This window comes from Chelon labrosus (genome assembly GCF_963514085.1).
Source record: "Chelon labrosus genome assembly, chromosome: 4".
Lineage (NCBI taxonomy): Eukaryota > Metazoa > Chordata > Actinopteri > Mugiliformes > Mugilidae > Chelon > Chelon labrosus.
Genome location: NC_140340.1, coordinates 19,012,288 through 19,033,426, shown reverse-complemented (window position 1 = coordinate 19,033,426; position 21,139 = coordinate 19,012,288). Strand labels below are relative to the sequence as shown.

The window sequence follows — 21,139 nt, the reverse complement described above, 5'->3', positions numbered from 1 at the left end:
CATCTGCAGCATTAGAAAACATTAAAAGCTTTATTTAGGTTGTGGTCTAATGCCTATTTCAGAATAACCACTCCATTTCAAAAATGAAAAAGAGTTTGATATGAATTATTCATTTATGTGGATGTTACTTAGACATGTACCACCCACCTAGACCAGACCAGACACCCCCACCCCATAGCAATGACACTCCTTAATGGCAGCAGGCATCCCCAGCAGGATGCAGCCAGACACAGGCACACACACAAGAACGCTTTAGGAACAACTTCAAAAACATGAAGAACAGCACAAGGTGTTGACCTGGCCTCCAAATTCACTAGATCCTAAACTGATCAAGTATCTGTGGGATGATCCACAGAGGCCCCTCCCCTCAACCCATAGGACCAAAGGCCCCCACTAACAGCATTCTGTTACCAGACACCACAGGACACCCTCAGAAGGACCATGTCCATTCTTGCCTTGGAGGCACAAGGGAGACCTATTAGGAATGTGGTCATAATGTTATGCCTGATTTGTTCTCTTCATTTAACCCATCTGTTCTGATGGTCCTTTTCATCATTTGGACTGATTGCCAAAACATCGCATGGATGACGGGTTTTAACAATTCAACAATATAAGGTGAAATAACTAATTCACAGACACAGAAAGCTGAAGGCTTGAATGTATTTCATTGTGTGTTTCTCTTGGTGGGGCCTCTCAGCTTCTACTGATGAGCGCCTGTCCTGTGGAGAGAGACACATTACTTGAGTAGATTGCTTTAGTGGTGCAGCCTGTCTGTATATTTTGAAATCTTATGTTGAAAATGTTTCTTACCTATACTGTCTCCTCAGGTGTTCAGCCTGAGAGAGTCCAGCGGAGGCCTGAACACCTTCTTAAAGGTCCTGGGGGAGACCATTAGAATAACTGGAGAGGAGGATAGCAAATGTTGGAAGACTGTAAATAATTGCTGTGAGTGAATGTTGGGTATATGAGGCTTTTTAAACGAGGTGGATAAAAGTAGTGGTATTTTGAGTGGATGAATTTGTTTATTTATATTATTTACCAGGATATTGTATAGTCTGGGGAGGGAGCCCACCTGTTCAGTGCTAGGACTTGAGATGTAATTAGTAGCAGCCTCTAAAAGGGAGCCCATGCACACAGACAAGGGAGTGATTCATTGGCTGGGCTGGGCTGGGCTGCGACCCAGACCTCAGGCCACCAAAGTGCAGTAGTGATGTTTTTTTTTTTTCCTTTTGTTATGTCTTGTAAGTCCTTTTTTTGTTATGAGTTACAATCCAACCGCTATCAGGCCAATCTGAAGCATTATATGAAATATAACAGTAATGAAAGTAGTTGTTGAAATGTGCAACATTTTTGCTGAAAATGACTGAAAGTGGGCGTTAAACTGTTTCATAAATGAATAACCGCTGAAAAGTAACACGACTCAAACTATGTCACTAAGTCTCCGTCTTCTTCAACGTCCGTCAGCATCAACAATAATTAATCAAATAAATAAGAAAAACGATGGCAACAACAGTATTAAATAAAAGCGCTGAAGGCCTAATCTGCTACATCTTAAGCATTTTGAAAGGAGTTTTTACAGCTATGCCAAGCAATCAGTTAATATGCAGCTATACATTCCCAACCCTTTTTTTTCCCCTTCAAATGCTTTTTTGCATTTAATGAGGAATCAGTTATTTAATATTTAGTGTCCCGTTATGGGTGAGAGGTTAAAGAGGAGAAAAACTGGCTGTCGTCTTTATCTCAGCTACCACGGGAAGAGGTTACAGCGTGTAGTAGGAGGAGGTAATTCTGTCTGTGCTCCTCCCCCGAGTGTGTCCTAACCTATGGAAAGGACAATGGGTGTGAACTACGGCGGTAAGGTTCCCTCCCCGAACCTAAGTGAAACCACACTGGGGAATGCACTCACACAAACACACGCACACACACACACACCGAGTCACACAATCACATCTACACACTCCGTCTCAGTCATGTAAATCGCTCAAGTCAGAGCTCCTTCCTGTTTTTCACTAGTTCCGTCTTCTCTCGTGCCGTGTTTGCGTAGATTTGGCTGAAAGGGAAGTCTAGAAACACGTTTGTCTTGGAAGAGAGGGAGAGAGGACCCACAGGGAGATCTTACTAGGACTTTCGGGAGGAGGTTTTTGTTGGTGTGGTGAAGTTTGCCCCTGGGGGTGTCTCCCTGCAGCCATGGGGGCTGTGAGAGGTGTTGATAGGCTTGAAGGGAGTAGAAAACTGCTTTGAAAGGAGAGGGTTCAACATTGTTGAAGCAAACTCTGTGTATGAGTGAAAGAGCTCCAACTGGATAAACCAGATTCTCTCTGATGGAATTTAAAGTGCAGCCCCACTGGGAAGCCTTAGAGACCGCTGAGGAATAGACGTCACATCAGCGTGAGAAGATAGAAGACACAGGCTTGAAGGAACATGGAATCACTGAGAGACTCCTTTCTTCATTTGACTTTTCAGATGTCTTCATATAAGAGAGCCACGCTGGACGAGGAGGACCTGGTGGACTCCGCCGGGGACGATATATACCCATCGTCACCCATGCAGGTAACCATGCACACACCTTGAGCCAAAAATAAATAAATGAGTCCGCCGCATTCAGCACTGCAGTGTAGCACAGAGGAAATGATCTACAAGGCTATAACCCTTTCAAAAAAGTTAAGTTTAACAGAGGGATTCAGTTTAACAGATGAACACCCGCTGATTTTATTCTATCATGGATGCTGTTTTGAAAGGTTTTGACTGGAGCACGGGGCCGTAAATCCAGCTGAACTCAAGACGAACCTGTTCGATCAAAATGTCAAACTCACGTGTCTGTCTCTCCTTGACTTGTGATAAATACAGAGTGTTCTCATGCTGAAACACTACAGGTGTCTGTTTATGGAGGCCTGCATTTCAAGAAGTGTGTATCTGCTTAACAGATGCTTCGTACTGCACCGCAAGGCTTGGACCAGGGGAAGAAGATTGGGTGATTGTAGTGTATTTGCTTTAATGTTAACACAGAAATTAAATCAAGCTAGCTGGGATACAAGATCTATAAAAAAATAAAAATAAAATGATGGTGGTTGTTTTCAAGACTTTTAAGTGGCATCAAATACACATTTTACATCACGCACAGAGACCAGATCAGATCTTTTCAATCGTTGGTATCTGCTGTGATATAGTCTGAAAATCTTTAGTGAATCAACTTGAGATTGCTGGACAATAAGCATTTGGGCCTGAATCCCTACATTAAACAGCATATTGTACATCTGTCCTTCTGCTATGTGGGTCATCCTTTACTTCATTCATTCCTCAGATACTTTGTTTGACAGGAATTATACCTGAATAGCTCAAACAATGCTATCATTTTGTACTGTCTTTGGGCTAATTTAATGTAGCCTCCAGGGATCTCGATAAACACCAGTTGGAAATTGCACAGTCATTGGCAGCCAGATGCAACCAGTTACACTCAGAGATACAGTTTAGGTCCAAACCAACCCAAAGTGCTGAGTTCCTGGGATTAAGAAGCCACTGTGGCTTTGGCATTTACTTTGATCACATTAAGTTTGACTTCTGAACCCTCATCTGACCAAACAGCAGTAAATCTGATCCTTATAATAGACCTCACATGCACACCGTGAAAGTCACTTATGGCTTCTATGGCGCTAATGTGAGGTCCTAAAGCTTGCATTTTTATTTACAGCAGGGACACTCAAAGACGGGCCAGAGAGCTAAATTTGACCATTGAAGGATTTATGGCGGGCTCCTGGAATCGTTCCTGTTGAAAATAAATTCTCTTGGCAGCTTTAACTGAAGCAGCATTTGGTAGATAAATGTACAGCTGGAGGGCTTACTGGTGCAAGATTCAATGTACCAATTGTCGTTTGGAAAATCTGATCACTGACCACAATGAATGGACTCAGAAAACAGATTTTCTGAGGTTTTTACCATTTTCAGAAAGCCAGTATCTGTATCGTTACATCTCTGTCCTTGTTTAACTTCTTTCTTTCACAGGTGAACCACAAAAGCAACAGATATTGTTCAGCAGGATTATCATGTTTTTCTTTCAATCTGGGGCAAAATGAGAATGTCCTTTCTGAAGGAGGGAACAATAGAAGAATGGGCGTTGAGAAGGCAGTGATGGAGACGCCATTGTGCTCTGAAACCAAACCTGTAAACTGTCTGATTACGCAATATCTTCCATGTTGTATCCGCTCAAGAAAATCTTAGTTTAAGCTGTTTAATGTAATTTAAATTAATTGATTAAAAGAGACGCTTTGTGTGTGTTTGCAGGTGACTCTTCTGCATGGCCGCGGCCCCTCATGTTGGTCAGACAGGACACACAGAGAGCGACGGCTGCTGTTTCTGGTGTGTCTCTTATCGGTGGGCCTGTTCATATCTGTCATCACAACTGGGGTCTTCTACAAACAGTGTAAGTTCAGTGTTTTATTTACGCTCATTGTCGCAGCGGCATGCGCTGAAAAGAAACACCTGTGGAGTAGACTGATCGGGTAACAGCGGATGAAAATGCTTTTTCTTTCCGTCCTTAAATTACCGCTTTAAAAACAACCCCACGTTTATTCAGGAACAGCTTCACAAGTCAAAAGCCAAAATGAACAAACCTGAGTTCTGTGGATAATAAATATGCCTTAAAACTGTAAGTTAGTCACTGTTAATGAATCTGTTTCTAAAAACATGCCAACTGCGCTCCACTAAGTTTGATGCTGCAAAAATTAAGCTTTTTTTTAACTGTAATGAATGCGAGGGGCCTTTTCACTGGATGCTCCATGATCTGCAGCCTTATGAAAATGTCAGATGGATTTGTTTTGATAACAGTCTGGTCATGGTGCAGCGACAGGTTTAAAGAGCATAGTTCAAAGTTAGGGGAACGTTGCTGATTCTGAAATAACCGAGAGAGCACATATTGAATTACCACATTTTGTTTTTACATAAACTGAACATTGTAACGCTCGTGGAGCTAAGATTTGGTGCAGGATTGTCCTTTGTTTTCACTAATGAACTGGCGAGTCAGTGTATAGTTTCCACCAATACCGGTCTGTCTGTTTGTCTTTTGGAAATTCTGCTGGAATTGTTGCTTTCTCGCTTTGACAAACATTTATTTGGATAGTGCATAGCCAATCAGCAATGCTTGTGTATAATGTGAAGTAATAGTAGTGTTCAAATTAGAAATTCATCTGTACACCCCCAGGTACTTGGAAAGTATATCTATATATATACAAATTAAGCAAAATATGAAATTTTATACAGCATATGTGGCTTATTATTTCATCCAAAGCCACACCTTCAGCTAAGCTGCCTAAAAACAACCCCAAATCTCTCCCTTGAGCTTGATCATTATGGAAACAGGACTTGAGGATTTACCATCACATCCTGGTGGCGTCTCATCAGTGTTGGTTTCCTCAAATGTACCATGGGAAACGTAATACCACTTCCTCTCATTCAGCACCACATGCCAGGTCACACTTTGAAATAATAAAAGGAACAAAGATGTACTCTCCTCAGGCTACTAACCTCATCGCTGCCTGTAACATTGTCTCCGTCTCTGTCTCGTTCCTTATATGGGCAGATGTTTCGGTCTCACACCAAGCCAAGTATCAGAGGTTAACCATTCCCTGAAACTGTTTTAGCACCCTGAAATGACTAACTCTTACACTTCTCTAAACACTGAAAGTTTTTTTTTTTAAAGCTCTTCCTGTTAAAGAGCTTTTGTGTTTAGACTGTAGAAAGTAACACAGAGCATCTACAGTCTGCGGCCCCTTCAAGTGCTTCCTCTTAACATTATACCAGAGAACACAAAACATCGGGAAAATGGAAGTCACATTTAGGAACGGCTGCATGCCAAGGACAAGTTACCTTTATGAGTCAGCTAGCTAAATGCTGTAGAAGAAAAGTGATTCACCTATACTTCAGTTTTGAAACATTTAAATGAGTCATCCGGGGTCCATTGTCCTCATCTGTTTATGTGTCTCTTACTTATTTATTAGACAATTAGTTGGCAGTAGTTAACAGTGGAAGACATATTTATCCTCTATGACAATTCCTCCAATTATTTATGAAGGATTTTTGTGAAGACTCCAGGTTGTATATCTTGGCCTTTACCTTGCATAAAATAATAGCTTCCATATGGTCTGAATACCCTCACGCACATTTCTCCTACCAGGAAATATTTTCTGATTATCCACTGTGGTAAGGTTTCCCACTAGACGATGAACCTGAAAGTGAAGTTTTTATGAACTTGACATTTTTAATTATGTTTCTTTCTTTCCTGCAGCTCACCCAGGCTTGTGCCTTACAGAGCCATGCATTACTGTGGCCAGTGCGGTCATTGGAGCCCTGGACCGAGCTGTGGACCCCTGCCATGACTTCTACAACTTTGCCTGTGGGGGCTGGGTGAAGAAAAACCCCCTCCCTGAGGGCAAGTCCCGCTGGGGTCCTTTCAGTAACCTGTGGGAGCACAACATGCTTGCAATGAAGCATTTATTAGGTGAGAGTCCTTATTTGAGCAGAGTTTGGTGTTCTTAAACGCCTTCACCCCAGGCAGAGGTGTACTGTGTTTTTCCCAGCACATTTTTCAGGATTAGGTTTTTCATTGACATCATTTATCTTGTATCTTCACTGGAGCAGAAAACACAACAATGAAAGGTTTGAGTATGGCTGAGGAAAAGGCCCAGCGATATTATCAGGCCTGCATGAATGAGGCCAAGATTGAGGAATTAGGTGCTAAGCCACTACAGCAGCTAATCAGCCAGGTATGCTAATTTCCTCAAGCAGTCAAACATCAAACATATTCATAATTTCAGTTATTAAATTATGTTGAAAGAAGTGAGTTCTTTTCTGAGTGCTACTGTCTGTCTGTCTCAGATAGGAGGATGGTCTCTGACTGAACCGTGGGACAAGGACAACTTCCAAGAAGTTCTGCGAACGGTGTCTGCCAGCTTACGCACATCGCCTTTCTTCACCGTGTTTGTCAGCACGGACTCCAAAAATTCGAACAGTAACATCATCCAGGTGAGAGAGCTTTGTATAAAGACTGCTTTCATAGCCTTCCGTTTTTACACTCATACTTATATATTCCTTCCAACAGAAGCAGCTTTTATTTACTATTCCCTACAGGGACAGATTGTACCTCTGTTGATATTCTTGGAACAATGCGCCTGTTGTTGAAGTGGTGTTGGATTCATGCTGACACTTAGAGTTCACTCCTTTGTAGGGTGTCATGAGACTGGTAAAGATATGATCTTTGGTGAGCCTCTGCTTTTAGCCTGCATGCTGGCAACACAGGAATGAAAACAAGAGTTTGTTTGAGAGTTGAAATGGTGGCGTGTACATAAAGTCCTATGATGTGCCTCTTGACTAGGTGGATCAGTCCAGCCTGGGACTACCTTCAAGGGATTACTACCTCAACAAAACGGCAAATGAAAAGGTATTGTGTGCTAGCTGAAGGGAAGTAATAAGAACAAAAATATTACGAATTCTCTCCCAAAGGCGCTTTCTTCATGTGCAAAGGAAGTAATTTAAAAAACAAATCAAATCAAGGCTGCATAGAAGCTTGTTGTTGCATAGTTTAGGATTATTTTCCTAATTAAATTGAACACACAAACACACACAAACCTCATCTCCACCACTGCCCACACCACCAACTCACCGTGTGACCAACTTGGTCTTTGCAGTATCTCACGGCATACATCAACTTCCTGGTGGAGTTAGGAGTCCTTCTGGGCGGCTCAGAGGAGACGTCTCGCGCTATGATGGAAGAGATCGTGAACTTTGAAACCACCCTGGCCAACATCACAGTCCCTCAGGAGGAGAGAAGAGATGAGGAGCTAATTTACCATAAAATGGAGGCCAAGGACCTGGCAGTGAGTGTCTCCTGGTTTCATTGTATGAGCTAGAAGTACAATACCTAAGAAAATAAATTGCGTTACTAAAGAGTGTGTATCTTTGCCGTTGCAGACCCTGGCTCCAGCAGTGGACTGGATGCCATTCCTCACGGAGGTGTTTGCTCCTGTCCCGCTCAATGATTCAGAGCCAGTGGTTGTTTATGCCAAAGAATACCTCCAGAAAGTTTCTGACCTCATTAATAAAACAAACAAAAGGTGAGACACCAAGTCACCTTAATAGGTTTTCCATTCATACATCAAAGTTAGTTTTAAGATGTTTGGTAGGCACAAAAATGTATGTGTAATGCAATAATACACGCCTACACATTAAAATAACTGAGAGAGCTGTTGATTCAACTGTGTTTTCATTGTGGAGGCTGTGGTTTGTACTACTATTAAACTGTTTTTAGTGAGTGGGCTAGGCTAAATAACATTTCAAAACTGTTCAACAGGACTACAAACTACAGCCTCCTAAATGATCATCCAGTTAAATTACCTTTCTTACTTTATTTCATCATAAACTGAACATTATAACAATCATGAAAGGCAATTTAGTGCAGGACAGTTGTATTAGAATGCATTTGTTTAGCTAGTGCACCTAATAAATTAGCAAGTGACTGTGAGTACAGTATATATGAGCAGTATGAGTAGTTGCCTATTGTGCCCAGGAACAATAGAAGCCAGTGTTGAAGAGAGCAGAAAAACAATCTGACATTTTATTTGCAGCTTACTCAACAACTACATGATGATGAAGGTGGTGAGAAAGATGGTTTCCATTTTGGACCAAAGGTTCCAGGACGCAGAGCAGCGCTTCCTTGAAGTCATGTCTGGAACTAAGAAGGTAAGCGAGGGACATTTAGGAATTTTATAGTCACTGTAATTCAATATGACACAGATAGAGTTAAACACAGAGGATGGACTACACTGCTTTGTCTCCATTTTACTGCTTAAAAAAAAAAAAAAAAACACTATTAAATGTTTGTTTCAACTGTTACCAGGCATTAGAAGAAACAGTGTCATCCCAAGTGTATGTGCACTTTTTTAGAAGTTCAGTATACAATATGCTGGCAGAGGATGTGGCCCTAAGCCAAACAGCTGGGTTTCAAGAGCTTTTCACTTGACCCCTTGTTCTTGTGTGCGGCACAGAGGGTTCATTTTGACTGAACACAGATAAATGAAAATAGCCACCAACAGAGCCGGAATTTCCCGTCTCACATTTTAACAAGCGCAGTCATTTTGCTGCAGTTTTCTGCAGCGGCCTGATACGCTCATCTTAAGCAACTAACCTGATTTCATTAATTGGGATAAGAGTTTTAAAAGAGAAATCAGCCTAGTGCATCTAAAGTTTTCACGTCTTGGCCTTAGCCTTGGCCACGTAGCCCGGTTTCTAATAAGGTGTTTATGTTATCACGTGTGCATTTCAAGTAATGAGGACAGGTGACAGTCTCTGGGGCAGCAGTGTTAAAGAATATAGGACAACAATGTAATGTAGCTGAAATAAACACATTTAAATATGATTTTCTCCTGTAAATACGGACACAGTGAGTCACATGCGATTTTAATTCTATGAAAAACTCTAAATAGATTGCACTGATGTATGTATTACAGTCTTAATAGATGTTAAACTTACTACTCCCATGAGGACATACATATATAATAATTAGGAGACATTTATGTTGAGGTTGTGTGCATTCACTCAAAAAAAATAACTAATTCTCAGGTCTACTTGTAAATCTAAAAGTATGCTGCAGATCGTGTGGATTTGCATTTATTTGAAATTCAAGACACATATTTCAAAAAAATCTGCAGTTGCAGATTTTGATAAAATCACTAATTCCAGATAATCTGCAGACAACATGGTGAATAGTTTTCAATCAAACTACTGTCTAGATTGTGACGAAACATTCAACACAGAAACCTTCTGTTTTTCAAATGTATTTTATTCAGTTCTGTGAAATACCACAGATTCTTTTAGCTCTGTTGTATAAGGGTGGAAGCTGAAATCTACACCGTAAACCAAAACAATCTGCGCTGCAACACGCCGCTACACAATTCAATGAGAGAAACGATTTTTGTAAAATGGACAAAGGCACCATTTAGACTCTCGGATGAAGACAATCAGACGCAAGTGAGCGTGCATCGAACTGGCTCATCAGCAAGTTGTGCTTCCTTCTTAGTGAGTGGCTGTTAGATTGTGAAGGCTCCAGCGACCCCAGCCTTTATCTGAGCAAGATCCTGTTCCCTCAGCCTTGTGCTCCACCGGGGTCAAGCTGCAATAACAAACCAAAACCTTCTAATGCGTATCTCTTTTTGTTTCTGGTGTATGTGGGAGTGCAGCTGTGTCTCTTTTTCCATGTGAAACCGTGTAGATTTTACAGCTTTGCGTGCTCAGAATACTCCTCATTTCCTCAATGTGACCTTGTGCCGTTTCAGTACTTGTACATGCAGCTACGTTTGTCCTTCCTCCTACCCGATAATAAATTTATCATATAGGGACCACTTTCTACCGGCACTCAACTAATTATTAGTGACTGTTTCACTTCTAAAACCGTTGTTTTAAGAGAAATGCAGGGATAGTTTTGTGTTTGGATCTTGCTAAAAGAATGGTTTAATGAAAATCACATAAGAATATGGATTTTTAAGAAAGTAAGCAGTAAGAAAGTCAGAAATGAAAGTTTAAATATGTACATCAGGTATGAGTTGTCAAAACATACAACCACATATATGACAAATCAGTCTTATCTTCAAAAGAATCGTTCCGTACAAATATGAAATCCCTCCCTCTCAGGTACCGTTTCTGTTTTTGCTCTTTTTCTGCTGGTGGAGTCCCATGCAATTTTTTTTTGTTTTTTTTTAGTTTAAACTGCAAACTAGGTAAAAGTTGACACGTGGGCTGTCCTGTTGTTGCCACAGAGTACTGTGGTGTGTGTCTGGAAAAAAGTTTTTATTATCATTCAGGTGCAAGACTAGAAACAGACTCAGTAAGTGGATGAAAAGTAAATAAATAAGTAACATTTCCCTATAAAATAAAAACACTTTGTTGCACTTGCTCATACATTTATCCACATATGCTTTTAAAACATTCACTCTGTGTCAGCATAAGCATTAGGAGTGAAATCGTGTCTTATTACATCTGAATAAATAAATAGATAGTAGATATGTATATTGATATTCATTTATGTTTTATGTGCTAAAACACTGCATTAAGAAAAAGCAATTCAAGCTATTGGCATCATTAAGGCAAGATAATTATTAATCTTCTAGTAGGAAAGTGATCAAAAGGGTTTAAATCACCACATCACATTTATGCCGAAATCCATCCAACAGTTTTATATCTGTTCAGAGTCATGGGAGTTTGCAGCTGTACCAACATAAACTAGACTGTCCATAGCAGTAGACTGTTAATGGAATTAGCAGACTTATTAGAAACACTTTAACTTCACTACAGCTGTTTTATCCCTGCCATTGTCTACCGGTGAGTCATTCTCGTTATGGGAAGTGACCAAGTGAAGCAGACAAAATAGTTTTAATCAGGCATACTCAAAGGAAAACACACCTTCCAAATATCCTCTAACGTAATGTAATATGTAGATGAGGCTTTGTCTTCAACGTTGTGTAATTTTTGCAGAGCTGCACTCCACGCTGGAAGCTGTGTGTCAGCGATACAGACAGCGCCCTGGGCTTTGCTCTCGGAGCCATGTTCGTCAAAGCCACATTCGCCGAGGACAGCAAAGCCATTGTAAGTGGTTCAAGGTCCTTCTCTCACAATCACTGCTCCTCCTGTTTGAGATGATGCGACTTTGTCTTATATCTGTCTCTCTTGTGCTACAGGCTGAAGACATGGTTGCAGATATAAAATGGGCTTTTGAGGATAGCCTGAAATATGTGAAGTGGATGGATGCAGACACAAAAAAAGCAGCAAAAGAGAAGGTGAGAGAAAGACGTTGTGTATTTTCTTTTCCAGGAACTGCTAACACTGATGCTTCTAGCTGACAACTGATCTGTTTCTGTGTGCGAAGTGTGGCTGAGAATTACAGCACTGCCACCTGGTGTGAGAATGTGACTTTTACATTTTTTTTTTTTATTCTCATGTCACAGGCAGATGCAATATACAACATGGTGGGGTATCCGGAATTCATTATGAACGCCACAAAGCTGGATAAAGTGTTCAATGATGTAGGTAAATGTGGAACTGTGCTGTTATATTTACTTATCATATAGTCTCATTTTGCTTTGTTAAGACGCTGAACTCTGTTCCTTCCTGTCTTTTAGTTCATGGTGGTGTCGGAACTTTACTTCCAAAATGTCATGCAGTACTACAACTTCTCATGCAGAGTGACTGCAGACCAGCTGAGGAAAATTCCCAACAGAAACCAGTGAGTTTGTTAAAGCCACCTCCTCACCGGCACGCTCCGATGGGAACACAATCCCATTGCACTGACTCAGCAGAATACTGCTGCCATCCGCCAACGTTCCCAGGCAACCAGCTTCTCTCTGCTGAACAGATCCTTGGCTCTAATTAGGCTGAGGGGGGAGGACTAACATAAGAGTTCCCATGCCCCCCAAACTGATCTGCAGTCAGCCTGGCACCGCAGCCTGTGCAGAATCAATATTGTGATGTTATTGTGACCTTGATGTTAGCTTATATGGTGGCTCTGTGTTCCTTCACAGGTGGAGCATGACCCCTCCAACCGTTAATGCGTATTACAACCCAACCAAGAATGAGATGGTTCTGCCAGCGGGAATCCTTCAGGCTCCGTTCTATAGTCGCTCCTGGCCCAAGTATGTCTTCCACCCTGCACTTCAAGCTTGCTAAATAATGTTGGACACATTTTTAGCAGAAATGAGCACACTACACCTTAATTGTGCAACAAAACAAACTGTTGACATTAAAAACCACATAAAAATGCAGTAAAGTGGAAAATAAACTGCGTTATCCACAGAACATCTTTATAGAGTCCTATGGTGTGCTGTAGACTGCGTACTGCCACCTGATAATTAGCCTAGATTTCTGTTTTGTTTAATTTCATTTATTCCTTTTATTTGATTCGTTTCATTGCTGAACAAGTTAGAGATGTGAGTAGATATTTAAAGGCTGAAGATATCGTCGTGCATATGCACTTTCTTAAAACAATATAATGCTGTTTTTACACTTTTGGCTTTTGTACATATTAAGTCAACAAACATGAAATTACCATATTTAATGAGGTTTAGAAGTGCTTGTAGGCTTAATTTTTTACTTTTGTACAGAGCCAGAATAACATTGTCATTGTGCTAGCCAAACATTTAACAGCTGCTGGCTGAGGATTAAGACTTCATGTAGAAATATAAGAGCTGTAGCATATTATTCTTTAAAAGCAGTGCGGCACATTTTCTATAATGTCATATTATTGCAAACTGCACACACAAATGTAAAGAACTAATTCTTTGTGATGTAGTTTCAGGCTATGTATACTTTTTATGTGAGTATATTTTTTCATATGTGTGTATATCTTTTATATTTTAGAGCTCTTAACTTTGGTGGAATTGGAGTCGTCATGGGCCATGAACTGACTCATGCTTTTGATGACCAAGGTTGGTGAAGAAACGTTTACACGTCACAAAATAAAAAAATGACACTCCTGACAGTGCATTCTTAAATAAATCAAGACAACACGGTGTTAATCCATACTTTTATTTTAAAAAAAAAGGCAGAGAATACGACAAGGACGGAAACCTGCGGCCTTGGTGGAAGAACTCTTCCGTGGAGGCCTTTAAGAAGCAGACCCAGTGCATGGTGGAGCAGTACGGCAACTACAGCATCAACCAAGAGCCTCTGAATGGAAGGCACACCCTGGGAGAGAACATCGCCGACAATGGAGGACTCAAGGCTGCTTACAAGGTCTGACATCAGATGGGAAGCATAACTCACTTTGAAGATCATCTGAATCTTTCTGAGTAGGATTTTTTGTTAAACAAGCAGAAAATGACTTACAGTGAGCAGTATAATAAAAACTGCAGAATTTTTGTCTCCTGTGGCTACATTATCACATTGCATGCTTCCGCAGAGATGTGGCATTGATCCCGTGCGCTAGTTTATTAGCTGGGGCTGTTACGGATCATGTCCATTAATCTGTATTGGAAAAAGTTGGTTGTCTTGTTTACAGTGAAGCCTGGAAATGCAACAGGTGGTTATGAATGGCCTTGTCAGCCTCTGGTTACTTCTTCACATGCACACATTCTTTCCGTGTAATGAAAGGTCATAAGCTATGAAACAGATGAGCAAAACATAAGGAAGTAAAAGCCGCCCTGTATTAAGACGTGCATGTTTCCCACAGCATAAAAAAAAAATATCCCGCTATAGATGACCTAAAGCTGATCTTCTGATTCCTTTGATGTTTATAGCTCTACACTTTTCTATGTGGAGACAAAAGAGTGTAGGCATGAGTGTAACATGATCGTTTGTCGCTTTGAAGGCTTATGTGAACTGGATCGAAAAGAACGGCGAGGAGGCCACACTGCCCGCCCTGGGAATGACCAACCATCAGCTGTTTTTTGTTGGATTTGCACAGGTTTGTATCAGTTACAGGTTATTCTTTCCTCTCATTTGATGTCTGCATACTTATGCTGCTCCTGCTTTTATCCCATGTCTTACCTGCAAAGTACTTTGCCTGGAATAATATATAGCTTGTTTCTGCTTTCTTGCTTCTGCCAATAAATATTACAAATTCTCCCTCATTGAAAAAATGCTGTATTCTTTAAAGTGTAAGTACAACACTTGTGCAAGTCTGATAACATGATTGGCTCCACAGTAGTTGTTATCTAACCAAATCATCCCCGAACGTCATTGTGTAAAAGTTGCAGCACCGAAGTCAACTTCTAGCTGATGATTGTGAGCCGTCTAGTCTGTACTTTAATTTTTATACATTGAGTTAATAATTGACCTAAACATTATCTAAACGTTAAATTACTTACCTCCTAAACTCTCAACAGAGCTGTAATAATAACAAATGAGTGCTAATTAATGCAAAAATTAAGTCAGACTCCTGAACGTCTTTATAATTCTTCAAACAGCACAAGTTCAAATAAGTACGTTGGAAAAAAACTAATTCTTTATTGTGTGTCTCTCTGTTACTCTTGCAGGTATGGTGCTCTGTCAGGACACCTGAGAGCTCACATGAGGGTATAATCACAGATCCTCACAGTCCGTCAAGGTTCAGAGTCATCGGCTCCATCTCCAATTCTCATGAATTCTCAAAGCACTTTGGCTGCAAACCAGATGCTCCCATGAACCCTAAACACAAGTGTGAGCTGTGGTGATGCCTCATTGCTCTGTGCTATTTTTCAGCCAAGAGTGAAATGGACATTTGGGGAAAATAGCTTGAGATTTCGACAAAGTTTCTGCACGGGAATGCAAGAACCACTGAAACTCTTACTGCCTTGTTACTTAATGCTCGCCAGGACAAAATGTGCCTGTTCTGAATGGTGGACTGCAATCTTTTAATGTTTCTCCACAAGGACTGTTGGTTTAGCAGACCGCTTTTCCCAAACTCACAATTTAAATGTAGCTATGAATGTGGCTTTTGAACACTGGAAATCCAGCGGATGCTTACAAAAATGGGAGAACCACTCTCAAGTTTTGTAAACTTATTTTTTGTTTCTTGTTAGTTTCCACTGTGCGTGGATTTGCTCCGGTTTACTTTAATTGTAATTTTATTTATAGTCAGATTTTTATATGTAACAGTGAACCAGCTGGGACCTGCAAGGTTGTATAACCTAAAGAAATACAAAACAGTCGCTCACCTATGGACAGTTTTAAAGCCGTTTATTAAGAAGTGGTATAAATATGTTTTAATAGCACATCATCTTTTTTTTTTTTCTTCTTTGAAATGCTGCAACATTTTGAAAAAACGCTTGTGTACAAGCAGGTCAAACTGTGTCATTCAGAACTTGGGCATGTAGGCTAAGCCAGGATATGCCATACCTGTTTTTACAAGTGAGTGTTTGTCACAAATTATTTTGTATAGTAAAACCAGTCTTAAAACATGTGTGTTTCAAGTTCACAGTTTGTTCTCTTGTTCGAAGTCTCAATTTCTAACAAACACACCCTCATCTGATTTTATATTTATATACAGATAGTAAACACTGTCTCAGATTTCATTACTTAGCCAATTACACTGCATCAAACTCAAAAATATCTTGCACATTTGCAGATGCGAAGCAGCCAGAAAGACGCTAGATGGCGCCGACAATACACAAGTCCATGGTGTAGTGCATCTGCTAGGGTAGAGTACAGGCTATGAACTCTGATATGTCAATAACTAAATAAATATGATTGTTTTTGGCCTTGCAGACACGTAAATTACTGGAAACATTGCTTAACATACAGTGCAATTCCCTGTGTCTATTTTTATATTTCTTAATGTATTAATCATAAAATATGTTTTTATATTCTGGATTTAATATTGTTAACGAAATCGAAAACGGAAAAAAAAAAAAAAAAAAAGTTAAAAATGTTGTTTCGTATTCGTCTTGAGGACGTCAACCACGCCGTGCCTGTGTTTGATTGAAGGTTGGTTGATTAGCCGAGCGACTCCGTAACTGGCCGAGAATTGCCGAATCATCTGTCCTGCCCGGACTGCTGGAAGCGGCCGCAACGCCATGTTGGCGAAGTCTCTCATCTCTGTGAGAAAAAAAATGATAGAAAACATACTTGCCGAGAAGAAAAGGTAGATCGCCGAGGGAGGTCGAAGATCGCGGCGATTATTTCGTTTGAAAGAAACGGACCGAACCGGATCCGCAGAGGTTCCGGACGGGCGAGGGAGGCTAAACCTCCCACCGTCCCCATGAATAGCACCGCTGATCCGAACAGCGACTTTCCATGAAAAAAGACGTTTGTGTTGCTATTCGAGCTTCGTTATCCCAGTCCGTTAAAGGGATCTGGGCCCTGCTTCAAGAATCTGCTACGCTTGCTCTATGTATGCAAGCTAGGCGTTGTTTGTATCGGTATTTATTAAGGTGTTGTTTTTATTTGTTGATTTTTTTGCGATGAGTTTGCCACCGAAAGTGGTACCCAAACCCGCCGCTGTCGCAGTTAGCGGACCTGGAAGTGGCCCCTCTCCGTCGAGCCAACTGCGGGCTACCCTGACCTCCGTGTCTCTGCCGCCGGGAGCCCCAACAGCTCCTCAGCAAGGCGCTGTACCACCACCTCAGTATCCTTTCATACGGGTAATATAAAACATGTTGTTATTCAGTGCATTTAACTTTTCTTTATGACAATAACACGGCTGTTTATTAGTGATAGATAATAGAGGTTGGATGTGGGGATGATGGTTTCGTTTGGAGGTAGCTGGGAGGGGAGGGGACAATTAGCTAGCTAAGTGTGCTAACGTTAGCTTATCAAGCCGGTTGTCAAAGCTAACGGAAATGTCAGTTTGATTCGGGGCTGTTGACGCGGTACCACTGCTTCTGCTTACATTTCCACTAGATATAGTTGTCATACGAATATACTAGCATCGTACATTAATAACAGACACAGTGGCATTGGTATAGGGAAGCTTCATCACCGGCTTCCCACACCGGTTACCGGCTTTGTTCAGTTTTGGCAGTTGACTAGCAAGGTGCGTTAGCCCTGTGCCAGCCAGCTAGCTAGCTAGCTAGCCTAGCTAATTTAAGAGTAGCGTCTGTGGCTAACAAGTGCACCGGTCAGTGAATGCAGCAGCAGAGCTTCATTCGTTTGATAGTGATGACCTGTGACTTTATAATTCAGTGGGGCTAATGTTAGCTAGTGCAAGGCCCATCTTGTGGGAATTGCACCTCATCTCGCGTAAGATTAGCCTTTTGAAGGAGCGCTTTGCTGTGCACCTTGACAGGCCTGTCAGTGCCGGGGTAGAGCTCCCAGGAGGGCAGGTGGTAGAAAGATTATCAGCTGGAAAGAGATTCATGGAAGTTAATGATTATTGATCGGTATGAACTGTTAAAACCTCAACAGACGAGGAACACGTTAAAATTGCTTCATGGTTATCGTGACAGTTGTTTCTGTTTGATTTATTTATTTTTTTATTTGCCCCAGAAATCTGTCTCTAATATGTGCACTGTCACCACCCCAAAAATACACATTTACCTTTTGAGTTTACTCAGGGATGACCCAGTATCACTCTACATTACTTTTTTGGTGGAGTGAAGTCACAGTGGTTATGTCACCTCCTGCTTTATTTACAGCATGGTGTCAGTAGTGTGTGTGTGTGTGTGTGTGAGAGAGAGAGGATTAAGTTGATGCCTCCTGCCTGCCAGTGGCAGAGAGATGTGTCTTTTGTGATCTGACAGCGTCTGTTGTGGCTTAGCTTTGGGGTGTGATGTCTCAACCTGATTTCCTGACACCCACGATCATAGCCGCCCTATGTTTCTGACATCTGTGAGGGGCAGTAAGTAGCTGGGAATAGCAGGTGGCAGCATGTGAAGCCCTCTCTTGCTCTTGCATTGTGCTGGGATACTTTTGAGTTGTCTCTGAGTTAGATGAGTAAAACCCAACACAACACAAAAGACAATGCTCTCTCTGTTCGGCTTGTCATGTCCTCCTTTGACTCTTAAGGCCTCTGAAATGACTGTTGAATTTGTTTAACCTACTTTCAACTGTACGATCATGAGTGTCTCCCCTGTGAGAAGTGCATACTCGTCATTTACACGTGTAAAGTAGAGGGATTCGTGAAAAAAATATAATAATGGTAAATATTTTTTTCGTTTTTGTTGTCGGAATTGTTTTTATTTGACTTGTTCTGATCGCTTGTGCAAGAGCGGTTTGCATCATTCAGTTCTTGTTACTGCATCTTTTTAAATGCCATCGATGGCTAAGATCTCATTATGGCTTAGCAATGGAGGAAATGGAGATAATATCATGAATGCCTGTTCAAGTTAATTCCAACCTAAACGGCCAATACAATATAAGCTTTGTACATGACCCTCTTTTTACGGGTTGATGGAAAATATTAGGTACATTTGACAGTATACTACTTTTAATTCAAACCAGTGCTATAATCAATAAATCCTACATTTATTGCGTTTTTTATTTACAGTGTGGGTCAAAGGTGTGTTGCTGCAACTAGGTTGAGTCTGTATTTTGTGGTGCTATTTTCTGTTTAATAAAGATTCATTCCTGACATGACTGTTTGTGCCTTAGGTGGGCAGTTAACAGTAGGAATGCATTATGCCAACATCAAATTTGTGAAATTACCAAAAGAAAATTATGTTAATTTGTGTTGGGACCTTAGTGTAACTTGCAAGATCCCTACAATGGTACTTGAACCCTGTTTTTGCACAGCATTTTCATGTCTTTATGAAAACGGACCCTCCGAGTGTTGCCACTAGTCTGACCTCTCACTCTCGCTTGGTCCCTTGGCCCTTTGAGGTCAGGAGTGTGGGAGCATGTTACTCGCTGTCTGGCCTGAGGTCTCAGTGTATGGGAATTCCCATTTGCAGGATGTTTCTGTCTGTCAAGTCCTGAACTGCACCGGGTTGTGAACGGTGCGGTAGGGGGGGAGTTTGTTTCTTTTCCTGGTTGCCAGAGAGACGCCCAGCGCATGCGTCTGCTGCTGCTGCACTTGCCAGACAATAGCACTGCTGCTTAGCATTCAGAGAGAGGGGCCAAGGTGGCGCTTCCCACCATCTGCCAACAAAGGCCCAGGTCACCCAGCCTGCCTCAGCCCTCCCTCATTTCCTTCCACCCCCCCCTTGCAACTTACCTCACCCCACTGCTGACCCAGCTGAGAACACTGAGGGCTTCTCCCCATTTTCCCCTGCTTTTTTCCCTTTGCACCCCCTCCTACCTCTCAGCTTTCATGTTCGCGGTGTACTTGCTGAAATGGCCTTTTTCTCAGTCACAACTTTGCTAGTTGTCATCTTAACCCGGCATGCAGTCACACTACTTTTTTAGTTATGCGGTACAGCGACGTAATGTATGTACCCAGCTGGTACGTCACGCAGCACAGCAGTCCTGTATTTCAGGACAGGTGTGTGCAGCCTGCATGAGAAGATATTCTCATGAGCATACTCACTGTGGGCTGTTATAAATAAACTGCTGACTTGTTATGAGCCAGCATGCAGGACCGTTCTTTCCAGAGAGGGAGTGGCCTGTTGAAGAAGACATCCTGCACACTGTCAATACTCTCCCAGCATTTTAATCCGAGGTGACGTTAACACATCAAGTGTTTCGAATACCCTCTGTGTGAAAACTGACATTTTCTGATAATGGGCCATGCCACCCACACAGTGGCTACATTTAGACAATATTTCTGTTGTCTATGTCTATTAAATTTGATCATATGTGACCTAAAACATCGATCAGAATAGACCTCTGTTAACAAAGTGGTTCTGCCTGCCGTGGCGTGTTGAATCTGCCTGAAATGTAACAGTGGAAGATTTTATTTCCCCTACCTGTATTGACAGCGCTGAGTTCATTCAATAGAAGATGATGAACCAGGACGGACTGATTTTCAACAGCACTGCCGACGTTGATTCCACCTTAATTTATCTTCCCGAAACACTTGATTGAACAACTTGTTGTTTTGCTACCAGCGAGTTTCTGTCCCTCCAGCAAACTCATCATATCACCTGAAGTTTACCCTGTGAGGGGCAAACATTCACAGAAATAATGCATTTATTCCGACCAGGAAGAAAATGGTCGGATCGATTACGTCGTTATAAGTAGCTGATATTTTCCTAGTGAACAGATTATCAAATGTTTATATCTCCCTCTCAATTTCATTGAAAATTCCTCTGATTGTACCGGTGTCCATATCAATCTGTTCTGACTGAGGTGGTAACATGAGACATTTTCGTCCTGATTGGCCTTTTATTCTTAATATTGGCAAAGTACTAGTGTCCAAGTTGATGCGGCAGTGGTTGTTTGTGATAAAGCTGAGCATGTTTATGTCCGCTTGTTTACGACAAGTTGTACATCTTCGTCAGTACAATGTTAATATTTGCATCAGAGCAAGAATGTATTAAATGTGGTTCTTCTGTGAAGATGCTTCTGTAATCATCATTATCATAGTAATGTTAAGTAATTCTGTCTCAAGTCCTCGTTTGCATTGACTGGTTAATTGTCATACTCTTTATTTTGTTTGCTTCAATCTTCCTGGTAAGTGTTTTTTTGTCAGCTTGGTGGCTGTTCAGTCATGTACAACTGCAGTCTAAGCTCAGTGCTGCTGCTATTTTAAATATAAACCAGTAACCTGGTGATAAAGTATTCCTGGCTGCTTTCTGACTACTGGCAAGTG

At 41.3% G+C, this 21,139-nt stretch overlaps 2 protein-coding genes across 3 annotated transcripts in view; both read left to right on the top strand.

Moving 5' to 3' along the window:
- The first annotated feature begins 2,025 nt into the window (after nt 1-2,025).
- Nucleotides 2,026-15,911, top strand: ece1 (endothelin converting enzyme 1). Its single transcript, XM_084542117.1, has 18 exons — nt 2,026-2,550; nt 4,279-4,417; nt 6,278-6,490; nt 6,631-6,755; nt 6,868-7,014; nt 7,364-7,429; nt 7,677-7,865; nt 7,960-8,102; nt 8,613-8,727; nt 11,515-11,625; nt 11,718-11,816; nt 11,985-12,062; nt 12,159-12,262; nt 12,558-12,668; nt 13,393-13,460; nt 13,577-13,767; nt 14,342-14,437; nt 15,009-15,911. Exons 1-18 carry the CDS (start codon nt 2,422-2,424, stop codon nt 15,183-15,185), a joined length of 2,301 nt encoding a protein of 766 aa, XP_084398243.1. The 5' UTR covers nt 2,026-2,421; the 3' UTR covers nt 15,186-15,911.
- A 521-nt stretch (nt 15,912-16,432) lies between these two features.
- The window catches only part of eif4g3a (eukaryotic translation initiation factor 4 gamma, 3a), a 49,281-nt gene continuing 44,574 nt past the window's right edge, over nt 16,433-21,139 (top strand). For both annotated transcript variants that reach the window (XM_084543002.1, XM_084543001.1), the window contains exon 1: nt 16,433-17,077. In XM_084543002.1, the coding sequence (XP_084399128.1) occupies nt 16,914-17,077 (164 nt within the window). In that variant the 5' untranslated portion in view covers nt 16,433-16,913. The remainder of the gene's footprint in view (nt 17,078-21,139) is intronic.

Bases quoted from the DNA above. Each gene is read 5' to 3' on its own strand.
- ece1 (XM_084542117.1), top strand. From the start codon at position 2,422: ATGGAATCACTGAGAGACTCCTTTCTTCATTTGACTTTTCAGATGTCT. The intron at 7,015-7,363 runs GTGAGAGAGCTT...CCTCTTGACTAG, and splicing joins CGAACAGTAACATCATCCAG to GTGGATCAGTCCAGCCTGGG. The intron at 12,263-12,557 runs GTGAGTTTGTTA...GTTCCTTCACAG, and splicing joins AAAATTCCCAACAGAAACCA to GTGGAGCATGACCCCTCCAA.